General features: G+C 35.0%; 3 protein-coding genes across 3 annotated transcripts; all 3 read right to left on the bottom strand.

Moving 5' to 3' along the window:
- Window positions 1-1,425: 1,425 nt before the first annotated feature.
- LOC145028420 (Protein kinase superfamily protein) lies at window positions 1,426-4,956 on the bottom strand. The gene is made up of 11 exons (XM_078977105.1): window positions 4,714-4,956; window positions 3,920-4,049; window positions 3,631-3,773; window positions 3,397-3,510; window positions 3,102-3,290; window positions 2,858-3,013; window positions 2,515-2,780; window positions 2,332-2,429; window positions 2,069-2,247; window positions 1,869-1,985; window positions 1,426-1,779 (listed from the first exon to the last, which is right to left on the bottom strand). Exons 1-11 carry the CDS (start codon window positions 4,783-4,785, stop codon window positions 1,603-1,605), a joined length of 1,641 nt encoding a protein of 546 aa, XP_078833231.1. The 5' UTR covers window positions 4,786-4,956; the 3' UTR covers window positions 1,426-1,602.
- A 724-nt stretch (window positions 4,957-5,680) lies between these two features.
- Window positions 5,681-7,621, bottom strand: LOC145028419 (uncharacterized). The gene is made up of 5 exons (XM_078977103.1): window positions 7,507-7,621; window positions 6,462-6,619; window positions 6,313-6,388; window positions 6,052-6,178; window positions 5,681-5,973 (listed from the first exon to the last, which is right to left on the bottom strand). Exons 2-5 carry the CDS (start codon window positions 6,579-6,581, stop codon window positions 5,787-5,789), a joined length of 510 nt encoding a protein of 169 aa, XP_078833229.1. The 5' UTR covers window positions 6,582-6,619; window positions 7,507-7,621; the 3' UTR covers window positions 5,681-5,786.
- A 2,873-nt stretch (window positions 7,622-10,494) lies between these two features.
- On the bottom strand, window positions 10,495-10,776 carry LOC145030466 (putative calcium-binding protein CML23). Its single transcript, XM_078978832.1, has one exon. The coding sequence runs from the start codon at window positions 10,774-10,776 to the stop codon at window positions 10,495-10,497; it is 282 nt and encodes a 93-aa protein (XP_078834958.1).
- Between the last annotated feature and the right edge of the window lie 7,060 nt (window positions 10,777-17,836).

The raw sequence follows: 17,836 nt of genomic DNA, 5'->3' as shown, positions 1-17,836 counted from the left end.
TTTATTTATTTATTTATTTATTTTCACTTCAAGGAATGAAATTATATGTATTATAGTCATAACAGACTTTTATTCACACAATCTTTAACAATATTAATCGTTTTAAAAAAAATAGCTAAATAGCTTTTTATTTTTAATAAATAAATATTTTTTATTATAATTATATTTTAAGATTTTATGGTATTAGTTCTTTTTATTTTGTAATTTTATTAGATCATAAATATTTTGTTCTTTTTTTAAAAAACTTATAACATATATTTTGACCACAATGAATCATGCTTGTATATTAGTTTATTTAGCAGTATATTTTTATTTAGTTAAAGTTTATTATTATAAAATATTATTATTTTTCTTTATTTATCATTTTTATTTTATATAGTTTTATATTTAGGGTTTTTGACACTATAGTATAACAAAGTTGGATCATTTTATACATTTAATCCCTCAACATTTTTTTATGTGTGATAGATCATTAAAGTTGAATATTACCTATCAATTACACAAATATATGACCTAATACAGAAACAGTCGGTTACTTGAGTGATTAAATGTGTAAATTCGTCAAACTTTGTTGTGCTACAGTGCCAAAAGCATGTCACCTATAAACCGGATACAATTTCCCCTAAACCCTTAATTAGTCTGTATTGTCTAACGTAAGAACCAATTGAGCAAAAAAAATATTTCATTGACTAAATGTGTAAATTCACCAAACTATGTTGTAGTATAGTTCCAAAAAAATACTTCATTGACTAAATGTGTAAACTCACTTCATTCTTTCAAATCAACTAAACATGACAACAAAATGTAATTATTCATTCCATGACCTTCATTCTATTACTTGTTCATTCCATTCTTTGGTGATTTCATTCCGTCATACCAAATAAACGATTAAGAACCTTAATCAAACCGGTACATAATGAACTTAAACCGGCTCAGTTTTCTAGTATATAATTTTCTATCTAGGGAGGCTTTTTATACACCTAAATGCAAATGAACATTGGAGAACTGTTGGTTTGCCTTTTTCACTTTTTGTATATACACCAATTTGTGTTTGTTAAATGAGAAAGAATTTGATTGCCTTTATGTTTGTTACATGGAACATAACTAGATTATATGGGTTACACAAACTTTCTAATGATATTTCGATGATGGGGAGCGCAATTACATCTCACCTTCTTCCACCTTTTTGGACATGACAAAAAAAATTTATAACTTTTGTACCCATTAACATCAATGACAATCTCAATCCAACGAACGCGAATCACGATACATGCTAAGTCATTTCCTGTCAACGTGACAAATGTGGCCTTAGGGTTTAAAGTCGGACAATGATGGTTTTAGGCTAGCCATGCAAAGAGTCCCTTGGTCTTTGTGCATGGGATCTTCGGTCACGAGCCAAAATGTATTGGGTATTTACTAAAAAAATCACAAGAATTTATAAGTTAATTCACAACTGAGGTTTGCTATATCAGTTTGGGATCTAGATTTACCCAAGGTAAGGTTACATTTATATTTTATTACTTAATGCTGCTCAATGTATATGTATGTATGTAATTGAGTACTATTGCTATATATACAAATATAGAAGGAACAAGTAAACATTTAGTAGATGTTGGGATTGGTTGTTCTTTGATTTGAGGCAATTGAGATTCTTTGATCCTGAAGCATGTTCATGTTGGGAGCTAGCAACCGAGTGTAGCGATCAAAATACAGAAGCTGTTTCATTAAAAGTGCAAACTCCCGAGGGAATCTCAACCCGTATGACTCACTAACCCGTACCTATATATATTCACAATTCACATCAATAACTAAATATATATGTATTATCTATATAACCCACAAACAAAAAGTTATTTATTTATGCTTACCACATCAAGAAACAGTGCATTCATCTGCCTCTCATCAACAACTAAATTGGCCGATATAGCAGTTGCATTTGTGTTTGTTCGGGTTGCTGTTGCAACTACAATTTCTGTATCCAAATCCTGAATTTAAAATAGTCGTCCCTTAATTTCATTTAATTGTCAAAAGCTAGTTTAATATGATTTAACTATGGTTAAAAACGTACCTGTATGGAAGAAAATATCTTCTCCAAATCTCTAGCAAATGCCCTAGAGTCCACATCCGTGTTTGTAGCACCCATTTCAATCAACGCAGATGCCATCGATTCATATTCTTCAGTTGCAATTGAACCCAAAAACACTTCCATCGCACCCCATGTTTTTGGTGATATTCGTCCCACGATTCCTGCAACCCACCCACCCGTAAATTTTGCCTATCATCAGTACATATATATGGGGGTAATTTGGTCTTTTAACAAAGAGTACCTACCAAAATCAAGAAACCCAATACGACCATCACGTAATAACCATAAGTTACCAGCATGAACATCTGCATGGAAACTTTCACATCCCAACAAACTACCAAACCTGCACAGAATTTATCATTGTAAAAAATACCATCATCTGCATTTTCAAAAGACATTAAAAGTAGGGCAACTGAACTCAGACAGACCATACGTTAAGGGCAGTTATAAGACTGGTTTCAGGACTTGAAACAAGAGAACTTATTGAGTCCAAATCAGTAAGTGGGACCCCATAAAGTCTCTCCATTGTTAGAACTCGTTTTGTACTGCATTCTGGATACACTCTAGGAGCTGTAGCCTGCCTGGTAAGCCCCATTGATTCTAGGTAGCTTCTGAAGGACTCTATATTTGCTGCCTCTTTCTTGAAGTCAACTTCTTCAAGCATCGATGCTCTTATGTCATTCACAATAGCAACCTACTTTACAAAATGCATACATTACAATAAATAAATAAATCCTATAAAATAATTTGTAGATTTTACAAATCATATACCAGTGATGCACGGCTGAAATCAGGATTCAAGAACTCTACAATGCGAGCAACAACATAAATGAAGTTGAGGTCTGCAACTAATACATCTTCAATTCCGGGTTTCAACACTTTTATTACTACATCTGCTTGTGACCCTTTAAGCCTTGCTGCATGTACCTAAAAGATTGTTCCTTTTTTTTCTTTTCAAAATGTAACATAAAGAATATTGCAGGTTTTATTTTCACAGAAAATGATATCATCAAACCTGTGCTATTGAGGCTGAGGCAAGTGGTGTGGGATCAATGTAGTCATAGATACTGTCTATAGGCCCTGCTAGTTCTTCACGTAGAATGCTCTTAATCTCTTCAAAAGGAACAACTGGAGCTCTATCAAAACAATACTGGAATTCTTGCACGTATTCTTCCGGAAACAATGTGGGAGCTGATGCTATGAACTACAAAGTACAAAAATATATACATGAGGATTCATTCACCAAAAAAGCTTATCAACAATGAGTCATCTGTCTTTATATACATGAGAATTAACAAAAACACACATACCTGACCTAATTTGATATAGGTAGCCCCTAAGCGTTCAAACAATTTGCGAAGGTAAAGAGGTGATAGCAATCCAAGTTGAAGTTGTGATGGTATTCCACTAGGTGAATTTCTTGACTGCAATTAAATCATTCCATCATGTCATTAGAGAACAGGGTTTACACTTTACAGATATAGAACAGTTATATTATATATGATTTACAGTGAAAATTACAAGTTGAAAAAAAGTGTATATACCTGTGATAATTCTGCTACCCACTCGCTGCCAACACCTATGACTGCTTGAATACCTTGGGCTAGTCTTACAGCTCCACGAGGACCTGTATTGATAGATGTCTGGACAATATCCTCCACAAGTTTTGGCAACTTCTCCATACTTTCTGAAAGGGGAAAAAGGTTAATTTTTTACTTTTACTTGCTGATTATTTCAGTATAGCATCATATAAAATGATGGAAGTTGCTAGCACTGATTAAGAAGCTAGAAGTGTATTTGTGTAAGATATATGAAGAACCAAAACTTAAGTACCTTGAAGTCGAGAAGTAAAAAGATCTTGTGTTCGTGCTGATTGTGAATCTGAATATCTTGCATAGAGTCTCAACCCATTAGATCGATACTCAAGCTTCTTTGAGCCAATCAGTATGCTTGTAACAGGTAACTGGGAGTGAAAGGCAAATATATTATTAATCTACAAACTAGAGAAGTGTTGCATGCATACACACACACACAATGTCATTTTATTCTTTCTCATAAGATCAACCTAAACATATTAATTTTCTTCTCAGTAGTAAATACCTATGACATAGTTAAAAGAAACAAATACATAACTTTGTGAACCACATCTTAACATCTTTAAAACTTGTTAGTCATATATCTTTGCTCACAAATGCATTTAAAAAGGCATAGGCTGTCACAAACAAAACCTGACAATTAAATCAGTACGATCCTATTGGTGAAAAGGGCATGTTTTACTCTCAGTTAAGCGAATAGTCTTTATTATGTTGAGAGTATGTATAGCTGAGCAATCAATTAGTAAGAGTGTGTAATATGATTGAGGGAAATTCAATCCGTCTAAAGATTGAAATTAGGAATTGAGCACAAATCGATGTGAAAAATCGTGCAAACAACTTCTAATGAAGTTATAAACTCAACCGAGGGAAAACTAGAGCTCAGTTACCCCAAATTGCGCACGTAATGCAATCGGTTTGAAAGTTAGTGGAAAGAAATTCTAATTAGAGTTAAGCTACCCCAAACTACACCATACAACTCAACTATTTAATCACACAGTTGCAAATATAATCAACTTATTATACGCTTAAAACCTGGGACTGGTGCGGGAAAAGAGGAACGGTACGGCCATGGAGAAAGCCTCTGAATACAGAAACAGACGCCATGGATTCTCTAGCCCTCGATTTGGTTCTCAATTTCCAGTAGCCGATTGTGTGAATTCCAATAGCCAATAACCTCTCCCTTGCAAAGTGATTGCTACGTCACCTCACCTTAATATGATCCATCGTCCATCCATGTCTCGAAATGGAAAATGGGGCAAATATTTTGGTAAGCAGCTTGCGAAAACCATTTGACCGCGTGGCATAATCCTACTGGCTTAGATGTAAAACTTGAAACTAACATTTTTTATTTCTCTAATAAACCGGTTCGAGTCCTAGCTACATAAATGGTTCAAATGTCTCTTATCCATTCATTTTTTAGCTAAATGGTTCAGATAATCAGATGTCTATGATCTAATCAGATATTTGAATTTGATTCAGATGCTCAAATTTGATGAATGTGTGTTTGGTAAGAACATAAATCAAACTTAACAACACGACATCGATCAAAGATGCTCGTGCAATTCCATGTTGCAAAATTCTGAACAATATGATATTATTTCCTTAACTGAAATGTAATATTTGATCATTCAAGATTAAACCAACTTTTACTTTTTGTAGCAACCCATAAACTGTTAACAATTTGTTAACAGAATCCAAATAGTAGGATTTTTTTTTTTTTTGTGCATATTCCAGGTATTGAAGTGACGACATGTAGATTTTTTAGGATGCTTGTCATCTTTTTTCTCAATTAAATTGAAATTAACCATAAAATTGAAAATGCTTCCACCTTTAATCTATTCCGTAAGTTGAACTATGCTTTAGATTATGCAAAATGTCGATTATAAATAGAAGAATTTGTAGTGTTAAAACTCTAAAAATGCTATGTTTGACTTTGGTGACCCTCCCATAACCTTGCACCATGCTGCAAAATGAAGAAAACAGCATGCAAAGAGAAGCGTTCCTCAAAATCATTCTATTTTGGTAGTTAAGAAAAGAGATCAAAACTGTAATAATCAATAAAGAAGAAAACAAGAATCATGATAGTAGCATAATAATTACACAGCTTAAAAATCTTCTATCTCAGAATCAGACTCTGTATCTGAGCGCAATTCTGCAGGTCTTCTGTTTGTGTTGGCTTCCAATGGTGGCATCCCATCATCTTCACTAGACTCCAACTCCTCATTTTCCTGTGTTCTTTTCTCAGACTTTCCATTAGAGGTGTCTACTATGGCTGTTTTAAATATATCTGGCCTGCAATAATAAAATGAAGAATTTTTATTGATAATTAATTCTCATCATAAGTCATAAGTTAATAATAAACAAACTAACCATTCTGGAGACTTTTGTAACACTCTAACTTGTTCATGAAAAAGGACTTGAAGAACAACACAAGCTACTTTTCTTCCAGACTCAACAGCCTCTTCTCTCCCACTATCATCAACCACCACAAAACTACCTGCAACATTTATTCATCACCAAATTGACCATTTCTATGGGGGGTAAATGCAAGAAATAGCACTATATTTTCACTGCTATAATTGGATAGATTTTTCAAAGTACAATGCTAAAGTTGGAAAGATGAAGTCACACCTCGTTTTATCCACATGCTTTTCTGAAATTTAGCTGGGAAAATCGCCAAAGCTTTGGCTCCTTTGGCATCAATTATCTGTGTACTTATAAATCAATCAGTCATGCATTTAATTTGACAAAGAACAAGTGATGAAGATGTGGTGAATAACCTCAATTAGATTGGAACCTCGAAGAGAAACAACTTGCATTATGCTTTGTCCTGGTTGAAGACTTAATGTCTCATCATTAACAGCCCTCTTCAGATTCTTCCTTCCACCTTTTGCAGCCATTTTTCACTTTAATCACACTTGCAGATGATTATGGAGCTCTGTGTGTAAAACCAACAAAATCAGCACATTAAATCGATTAAATGAACACATTACATTACATTACACCTACAATTACACAAATTAACAGATTAGATCTGTCCGATTAGATATATGTACACTTTAAAGATTCAAGGTTCAGCCAAAGCATATGAATAAGATACTAGTCCCATTTTTCACTTTCAAGTTTATATTTTTTTCAACATATTCAGTTTTCTTTGTATTGTATCTGTTAGTTATGTCAGATAAAATACAGCATCCATATCAAAGAGTTTGCTTCAAGATATTAGAGCAGATCACCAACATAAGCTTCATAGAAACGAGATTAAAATTTAAAGCCAATACAAACAAAATGGATGGGAACTCAAGCAACTTGAGTCTTAACTACCAGGTACCAACAAGCAAACAAGCAAAAGAGTGAAGGTGATAACTACAAAAAGGTTTAATTAAAAACATACAAGTTTAGACTTTAGGAGATGCAGGAGAATTGAAAGAAAGTGCACAGCGAGCTGGAAGAGGAAGCAGTTTGAGTCAAACGAATTCAGGCCACTTCAAAGACATGTTCTGATGTTCTTATCTATTGCATGTGTCGAGGGTCTCAGCCCTCACGTAAGTAATTAAGTACCACATCGAAACTTTGAGGTAAGGAAAGCAGGCAAATGAACTCAATCAGCAAAATATGATAACGATCAAACTATGCTGCAACTACACAACACCATGAGAAGCTACTAACTGATCCAATTTTGGGTTCCAAACTCAGTTGCCGAGATAAACAAAGGGAACATACGTTGCTGGATTTTGTACAGCAAGAACAGGGGAAATCCAACAAAAAATCGATTTCATAACAGCAAGAATCAAAAATAATGCATAGCAAGAAACAATTCCGTACCTTAATTTGGAATTTTGGTGACAAATTTGACCAACAAGCAGCAACAATAAACCGTGAATCGAGGTATGTAGTGAAAACGCAGTGCAACAAGAAATAGTCCTGCCGTTGTTGGTAGGGTTCGAAGATGGGTTGGGTTATTTCTCCGGGTTTCTTTTTCCTTTTTTATTTTTTTCTCGATGAGTCACGTTCTTTTCTTCTTTTCCTGTTTGGACGTTTTTACTTTTTAGGTTAATACAATTTCATATATTTGTTTTATTTTATTTTATTTTATTTTACTAACACTCGGTTCCCGAGTTCGATTTAAAGAGAGAAAAGAAAAGAAATTGGTGGAAGTGAAAGGAAAGTAAGAGAAATTGGTGTTCCCGAGTTTGATTAAAAGAGGGAAGTGGAAGAAAATGGAGGGATCACTTTCCCTTTTAACTTTCCTTCCGATTTGGAAGGATTTTGAGAGAAAGAACAAAATGTTTAACTTTTCTTCCATTTCTCTCCAACTCGGGAACATAAAAAGCAAATTTATTTTCCTTTTTCTTCTCTTCTTTTCTCTCCATACTTTCTTTTCTCTTCTCTTCTTTTCTTTGCTGCAACTAGGGAACAGGGTGTAAGTTATAGTTGTTGAAACCACAATTAAAAAAAAATTATACGAAAAACTCATAATTATCATTCAGTTATTTTTAATAAATTATTATTAATTAAGAAATTTATGTTTTTTTTATTTATGCAAAATTATAATCGTTGGTTCAAATAAATATATTAAACTATTTATTAATATACTTGAGACAATGTTTATTTATCTAAAATTATAATCGTTGATTCATTGTTGTTTAACAACGGTATAATCCAAGTTGTTTTCTAAATATATAAAAGGAAATAATTTTAATTAAAAAGAATAAAGAATATGTAAATTTAAACATAATTAACATTTATATTTAATGATTAATTTAAAAATACATAAATAATTAGTGGGAGAGGGAAATAATAACATTTCAATTTTAATTACGGTTCAATAAATATTTCACATATTAAATTTATGTTTCAAAATATTTTTTTAAGTTACGAAATTTCTTTCGAATTTGTTTGGAAAATATGAGCCGGTTGAAAGTATGTAAATATTTTTATAATCAATCATGTAAAAGATATACAAAAACTAAATGGTTTTTTTTTAAATCAGATTAAAATACTAAATTAAAATAAATTAATAATGTTAATTATTCAAATATATAATAATATAAACGGTAACTTACATTATTTGACTTCTGGTTTTAAGTAACTATTAAAAAATTTATAAGTGGAATCGTCTCTATACTTGTAAGTCCTTATACTTTTTATACTTTTTTATACGTCGAATAGTCTTTATATATATATATATATATATATATATATATATATATATATATATATATATATATATATATATATATATATATATATATATATATTTGAGATTTTGATCCCTAATCTTATAAAAGACTAATTTACCATTAAAAATTATTCATTTATCATTTTATAGATTTATCAAATATATCTATAAAAATAATAAACATTTAAAGTCTAAATATAATGATGATAAACTGATAATATATTGATAATACATGCGTAAACACGATAAAACCCAATATATAAGTAAATATATCATATATGTGTAAATATATCATATATTTATTGATTTATCAAATCCCCCTTCTTGGTATTGAGTATTGACAGAAAAATTTCGAAGCATCCTTCCATTTAGGCGGTGAAAACATGTCGTCGGTCTACTTTCCGGTAACAACGACCAACCTTCCTTCGTCTACATTTTTCATAGAAAGTTGCATCTACACCTTCCAATTAAATATCAAAAGCAGAGGTCTCCATCGATTACACATCAAGTACATTCAGTTAAGTCCCTTTTCCACAACATCTCCCTCGAGTACACATCAAATTTCAAACTTTATAGTGAAGAAATATGGGTTTCATCTTTGTCGATCACACGGTTTATAGATGATGCAATCGGCCATTCCATATATCGACTGAAGAAAGAGACGTAAAGCCAAAAATTAAAGGTGAGATTCAACTTAAAATTGGGTGTCTTCTTCCTGTTTGAACTTTATCTCAAGCATAGTAAGCTTGTTTTGTGACTTTTTTAGATGTGTTCAACCACTAATGCAATTATTACATATATAATCTTCAACATTAAAAAAATTATGATTTCAAGTTTGATCTAATTATGTCAAACTATCAGTAATGTAAAGTCAATACCGATATAAATCATCACAAATTTTACTGTTTTTATTTACATAATATGCCAACTTGTTATAATGTTAAAGTATCTATTATACACACAGACTCCAAATACAAGACTCTATTTTCTTATTAATTTGGAATTTTGAAGCGTTGTTATATTAAACAACGAAAGTAATAATGGAACTAAAATGACATTTGAGTTTAAAATCAATTAATCAAGTGAACATAAGGTTCTTCAAGAAACATACACCCATCCACATTATCCCACATAAAAGCCCTTAACTGAAAGTACCATTTTTAACAACCTATTTTAATTTTTGGGGGAAGTTGACGTAGTGAGAAGAACATAAGGGTAATTTTGTAAAATGGATATTAACTAAAGGATTTTGGGTGAAGATAAAATGAAAGGTCATTGATGAAGGAAAAGAATGTTAATTCTCTAAATTTGGTACAAACATCAACACATACTTAAACAGGTAATGTGGTAATTTCAGTTGAATGTGAAGTAGGATGCTATTTAAGCAACATACGTAGACAACCACAAGCACACACATGTGAGAGTTTTTTTAACAATCATGAAATAAAATATAATTTTTGATTAAGTGGTGGACCTTTCTTAAAGTTTAATTTCAAAAAAATGTCCATGGCCTTAAGAAGAGTTACAAACAATTGGCCTTAAGAACAGTTACAAACAAGAACTCCAACTTCATTGAGATCAAATCGATTAAGCATATGAACACAATCATCTACACTTCTCGACTTATCAAGTCAATTCAACATCAGGTTTAAGCTCTTGGGAGTAATGCAATCGGTTCCATCCATTTCATACATACTAAAGGTTGTCCTCAAGTCCTCAAGCTTCTCATCTTCAAACCCCAAATTTTCGTGGTTTCTATTTGGCAATTCGACAACAACTTCAACCTCTTCGAGTAAAATCTCTTCATCATATATCAATCTGACACATCGTTGTAGCTCTGATGGAGAGATCATACCGTTTCCATAAATATCAAAGTGATTGAATACACCTTTGTAATACCTTGAATTCGTCATGGTACTGAAGTTCTTGTGAGTGGTTTTATGATCTGTGTTGGATCGATTATGCAAATAAACAAGTAACTGATTTATTTTGAGGATTGATGTTATGGGGTGAATTTGGTATGAGTTGTATAAATACTGTAACATCCCAAAATTCAAGGCCAAAATTTTATTTTTAAATAAGTTATTATAAAATCATAAGTATAAAAGCATCCATAATAACATCTCATGTCAAAGCCCATGTATCAATAGACAAACATGTAATCATAAAAATAATATCAGAGTGTAATCTTAAAGATCTCATGTGCAGAAAACTTAGTGTGATGCGTTGTGATCGAGTCGATTCCTTTCCTTTAAAAACGAAGTATTTGAAACCAAAACTGAAAACCGTAAGCACAAAGATTAGTGAGTTCCCCCATCATACCATATACCACACAACATATATACTGTCGGGGGGGTGCCCAACCTACCCATGTCAAACATTTTTTGGGTGCTGACCTACCCTGTCAGGTGATTCTGGGGTGCCCGACCTACCCATGTCAAGCAATTCTGGGGTGGTGACCAACTTGTGTCAAGCCATTCTAGGGTGCCGACCTACCCTCTGGTTTATCTCAACCGGCTACGGGGACTATTTCACCCTTACTACTACCACATAATATCATAGCATAAGCATACTGTCAGGCATATATGGTGTGCCCGACCTACCATTTGGTCCTAATGACCGAACTTGGGGACTATTCCCCTCTTACTACCATTATCATATATAACATATCATAAATATATTGCTAGGCATACATGGGTTCTGACGACCCCTTCGGTGTCTTTCAACCGGTATCCGGGGACTATTTCACCCTTACTACTGCTAACATGTATCACAAAGCATCCTAGCACACAAACATAACAGATAATGGAAAACCAGATAATTATCACAAAGACAATCTTCTAACAAACAACTCCTACAAGTGGGTCGGCATTGTGGCCGTAGACCCATTTCTATTGGAAGGTAACTCACCTCACACTGTTGAAGTCCCGTAGATACAATCCCAGCTGTTGGATAACAAATTCTCGATCTGTCAATATCAAACATCACCAAAATTATAATTGGGTTCCAATACATCACCACAAGTCCATGTTTGGGGTAAAAGACTGCTCTACCCCAATCTTAGCTTGATCAAAGACCAAGGCCCAATCTAAAGGCCCAACAGTAAATTATGGGACAAAGCCCAACACATGGCCCAATTTTCCAAAGTGGGCCCAAACCTTTACATGGTCTCACTCTAAGGCCCAGCCATTTAGTCCAGTCCAAACATTTGGCATTCTAATGACCCAATATCATATAATCATTAAGGCCCAAACTATGACCCATCTATGGCCCAATTTGGAAAATTGGGCCCAAACCTTCATATGGGCCTTACCACAAAGCCTATTAATTATACTAGTCCATTTGTTTGATCTTGGATGACCTATTAATAACCCAACCATCAAGGCCCAATAGAAAGGCCTAACAATAAACCCAAGTGAAACTAGGGTTTCACATAAAATGACGATTAGGGTTAAGTGTTTCTCACTTAACCCATTAAGGAGTTAATCCATTAAGTCCATCACTCTTCTAAATAAATCATATGGTGTGATTGGGCTTAATACACAATTCCATTTCAATAGCCCAAATGTGGGTCCTGATAAGTCCAAGCCCATAAATCCAATGTTACGGTTTTCTAAACCCTAATTAGGGTTTTCAATCCCATCTTAGCCCAATAGGCCCAATAGCTAGGTCTTTTGATCAATTAGGGTTCATTAGGCCCATTAGTCACATGTTTGGGCTTTTAGGTTAATTAGGGCTTCATTGGGCCCATTAGGGTTTCATTGGGCCCACTAGGGTTTATTAGTCCCATTAGGGTTTTAGTCTGTTTGTCTAAACATCCCAACGAGTCACAATGCAAACAAGGCACACCGCTACCCGAAACGACGGCTGGTGGCGGTAGCCACCACTTCACGGTGGTGGTTAGGGTTTCTTTTTCATTATTCCACTTTCTAATACATTTTACAAAGCTTTAATCCCAAATAAGCACACACTAAAAAATAAACACCACACACAACTAAGCTAAACACACACATACATAACCACCTTGTAGTGGCCGGTGGTGGCGCGTGGCGGCAGCCACCACCTCATAGTGGTGGTGATGCCTTTTCCGAGAATTCCGACCAAACACACACACACACCTTCACATCTATTGCTCGGTAAGAGAAGCCAACCACCCATTTGATGGCGTTTGGCGGCAACAAATGGTGATTTTACGATGGCAGCCACCATCTCACGATGGTGACGGTAGTTTTTGTTGGTTCCCAGTCAAACAACAACGCCCTTGAACCCACGTAAGACACGAACTCGACTACCTCTCGGGTGACAAACGATGACCGGAGCAGTAACGCATTGCACAAGCGGCAGCGGCGGACCTGTGACAACGTATCAGAAGAATAACGGGGAAAGAAAGGGGGTCACAACTCTGATTGGTGAACGACAATAGCAACAACTCACATCCCCTAACTCCCCACGTCCCCGACAACCAAGAGGCAGTCTTTGTCGACAAAGGAAGGAATGCATCGGCGATGTTTCTGGTGGTTCTACGATGTTTTTTGACGAGGCAGCAAGCGGGCTGGGCTGTTGGACTCAGTGATGCCAAAAAGGGGTGGCTGAGGAGGGCTTCTTTGATGGTGGCGACTACCAAAAGTGAAGAAGGAGGTGGCGGCCGGTGGGAGACATAAGGGTGGAGGGATACGGATGCAAATGGTCAATTGGGGTTAGGTTTGTTCACTAAATACCCGACGACCTTAAGCATTTTACCATAATGTCACAATTAGCCCCTCCCTTCACATTTTCTTTCAAAGCCAGCCCATATTTTACCCTTTTAACCCCATTCATGTAAACCCCTTACAAATTAAGTCACATATTTTACTAGGTGCCCCCTCCCTCTACAATTATTTTCAAATGAGGTCCATAATTAACTCTTTAGCCCATGTCTTCTAAAATCTTTACAAAAAAAATCGAATTTATACTTTGACACCCGAATAATCCAACTTATGGCATATGGCTTCCTAAAACCAACACCTTGCTATATAATTATTAAATTCAGGGTTGCGATTCATTCATTAAATTCATTATTTATTTATTAAATAAATGGGGTGTTACAGATACCCATTATACATGTTGATGTCAGAGATTTTGAATGAATGTAAAAGTTGAATTTGATGCTTAAACGATACGGAATCGTTTTTTGGTAAAATTTCAACCGGTTTCTCCATGTATTTGATGTCTTGGGACGAAATCAATTTTAGGGTAAAATTTCAATCGGGTTCTCCATTGAATGACAATCAGATGAAGATATACCTCTTCCTCAAAGTCTGTTCAAGATCAAGTTCAACGAAACTGTTTCCATCGAAACTCAAATTTGATCATCACTATGATTTCGAAATCCTCTATTGATTATGTAACACCCGGTTCCTGGTACATATTTAAATTCAAGTGCTTTTCATGTTTTGCCCTGGGAATCGGCGAGTTGGAGGCCCAACTCGTCGAGTAGACTTGATTTTGGACACGAAGGTTTAGTGACCTACTCGACTGTGACATCCCCAAAATCACGTTTCTGCTACGGGTTCTTGCCATCTTGATCTATACACCGAATAAGGTGAATCTAGATCTTTACTTAGGATTGACGGTTAAATCATCCTTATCACTCCGAAACGTTTATATGCTAGTTCTAATATCGTAGTCGTACGTTTAGAATCCTAAACACATAAGGTTTCCAGATCCGGTCGGCAACAGACCATAGATCTGAACAACTAACAGCATATCAGGCACAAGTATTTAGCACATAAAAACATTTTAGGCACAATTCCTAAAATAATCTAGTGCTCACACCTCACAATCATCGCTTAGCATTCTAAGTTTAAGTCTAGAAATAAATCCATATTCCTAGTTCGCTTAAACTAATGCTCTGATACCAACTGTGACATCCCCAAAATCACGGCCAGAAAAGACCGATTTTGTTTATGCTTTATAAAAATCAGAGTACTTCATTTTATAAAAAGGTTGCGGAATTTGTTCCCAGAAAAACATGGTAAATACGTTATTAAAACATTTTCGAAGAAACGTATTTATTTCATTTTAAAACATTTGGGATGTCATCGTTAATACAGGAACATAAGCATAAACAGAACTTACAATTATTCACACTAGTGGTCTACATCTCTTTAAATCTCTCAGTGTAATGTCACTTCATATCAACACCTGTGATATAAATAAACTGAGTGGGTCAGGTTGGGAAACCTGGTGAGCACATAGGGATTTCAATCCCACAATGTTATACCATATATATAGTTTAAAATTCACAAAATATACAATTTCACCATACATATATATATATATATATAAACAACTCTTATCCCACCCCGTCGATCCTCGCAACGAGGCTATCCATACTCTCGGACCTAAGATTAGTCGTTTTACCTCCTCCATACTCTCGGATCAGAAATGAACGAATTTACCAAATCCATACTCTCGGACTAGGGACGAATGACTAATCCATACTCTCGGATTAAAGATGAATGATTATGCCTAATCCATACTCTCGGACTAGGGACAATAGCTAATCCATACTCTCGGATTAACGACGAATGATTATGCCTAATCCATATTCTCGGACTAGGGACAATGACTATGTCTAATCCATACTCCCGGATAAGTGACATATACTAACTTCTATTCTCTGAGTTTTACTCACTTGTACTCGTAAGAATATACTACCCAATATTCCTCATTTTTAATTTAGGTCTACTCTTTATCCTAAATTATCAAATATAATCAGGTATGTTCTTTAACACGAATTTCAAGCAACATCAATTAACTCGCACATAAACATATAATTAATACTTCAATCAATACTTGTATTAAAATCATGTTCATGAAAGGGACTATGCACTCACCTGAGAAGGTGGTGACTCGGTACTCGGACAGCGCTTCGTTTACTTTAAAATAATTTTCTTCGACGAAACCTAGTATTATCACCAATAGATTTTAGTCTATTATTCGCCGAGACTAATTAATAGTCTAGCTATTATTACTATTATATAAGCGTTAAAAAAATACTTACATAACCCATAATAATAGCCCAAGTATTTATTATATGTTCTTAATAACGTTAATATAATTAAATAAAAACTATATTAAAAATAGCATAGGCGTAGCTCACTTACAGCGGGTTTTATAGAAAACCAGGCTTTGCTTGGAGCAGCGTTTCCGAGCCGAAAATCTCTTCTTCTCGGAGCCGTCGAGCACTCCGGGGCTTCCGCCTCGTGCTAGGGAGGTTCCCTAGGCTTTTCGGGGGATTTCGGGGCTAGAGAGAGGTTCTAGAGAGAGAGTAAAGAGAAGAAAGAATGGGAAAGGTGTGAAGAAAATGAGGGTGGGAGAGGTGGTATTTATAGGGTGAAAATGGCTGAACTTGGTGCCACATGTCACCATCTAGTGGCAAGACTTGGGGAGAAAGCAATGGCCAAGATTGTGCCACATCACCCATTTTCGCACAACACACTTCCGACTTCTAAAATCCGTAACTTTCACATACGACCTCCGTTTTTGACGTTCTTTATATCCATGCGTAGGTAAAAATAATATCTACAACTTTCATTTTGACTCCATCGGCTAATTCTCGACCGATCTTAAATTTAACAGTACGAGGCGTTTAGACTGTTAAATGACCGCGAAGAATTCGTAACTCCTTCATACGGACTCCGTTTTCGTCTGTCTTTTTACCGTTGAGTTCCTATTAATGAGATCTTCAACTTTCATTTATTTCACGTAAGCCAAAAACCGCTCGAACTAAAATTCGAGTTTCAGGCTGTACACTGCTAGGCCGAATCTTAGAAAAATCATAACTTCCTCATACGAAGTCAGATTTGGGCGTTCTTTTTATCGACGCTCTTAGTTTAACATATTCTACGACTTTTGTTTAGATTACTAAGGATAAAAAGTCTTCTATCGTAAATTCACTATTTACGTCTTCTGGTGCCGTGTCGGTTTTGCCGTAAAACTTCGGCGGGCCATAACTTCTTCGTTATAACTCGGATTTTGGCGTTCTTTATATGTATGGAAACCTTGTGACATATTCTAAAACTTGGTTAAGACTATTCATTCTAAATAATCTTTTGTCGAAAAGTCATTTTTGACCCCTATTGCCTCTAAATTGACTAGCCCGGATCTGCGGGCGTTACAATTATCTCCCCCTTAGGATGATTACGTCCCAGAATCATCAACGAAACAAGGATTGTATAATGACTCCATACATCATCTCTTCATCCTAGGTAATAATTATAACTTCTTTATTCCTTCAAGTCTATCTCTTAGACTTATTGACTGTAAGCAGTACTTGATCGTGCACCTGATCTCTACCTCATATTAGACTCCAAATTATGACCTATCATCATGTGATGTACGTTTAGACTCAGGTCTCTTAAATTCTAAAACAGACTAAGCCTTCCTTCATGTTCTAATGTGATATAATCATACTTTAACATGTAGCATTTCTAGCTACCAACGAGCGCGATACTTCTATGGATCGCTTTGATTTTTAAGCGTTTGGTTTAAGTCAGACGCTATATCAAACTTGGTTCTCTGAACCACGTAACCTACTCATCGTAGTCGGACTCAAGGTGATATGACCACTAGGGTCGGGATAACAACAATCTTCTTAGTCATTACCGAAACAATGGTAACGGCATACTTGAATAAAACGAAATCAATTACTGGCTTCTTGGTAACCTTGTGACTTTCCCTGATCCAAGTGTGAGTCCTGTGCTTCCGGTAGTATAGGCCTCTACTACCATTCACACCTACTCATACTCGTCCCAAGTATTGTCCCGCAGTTTTTCCAAGTCACCATACAAGAAAACCATACAACAACTTAACACATCAGATAACAAAACAAAGGTTTTATATTATTTCTTGAAACTATTACATAGGTGTTCAAGTTCACCCTAGACTATGCCTCTAACGGGCTACATCGTGAGGTACTATCTACACGAT

The sequence above is a fragment of the Lactuca saligna genome, chromosome 2 (genome assembly GCF_052625555.1).
Source record: "Lactuca saligna cultivar CGN05327 chromosome 2, ASM5262555v1, whole genome shotgun sequence".
Lineage (NCBI taxonomy): Eukaryota > Viridiplantae > Streptophyta > Magnoliopsida > Asterales > Asteraceae > Lactuca > Lactuca saligna.
This window is presented reverse-complemented; position numbering and strand designations above follow the sequence as displayed.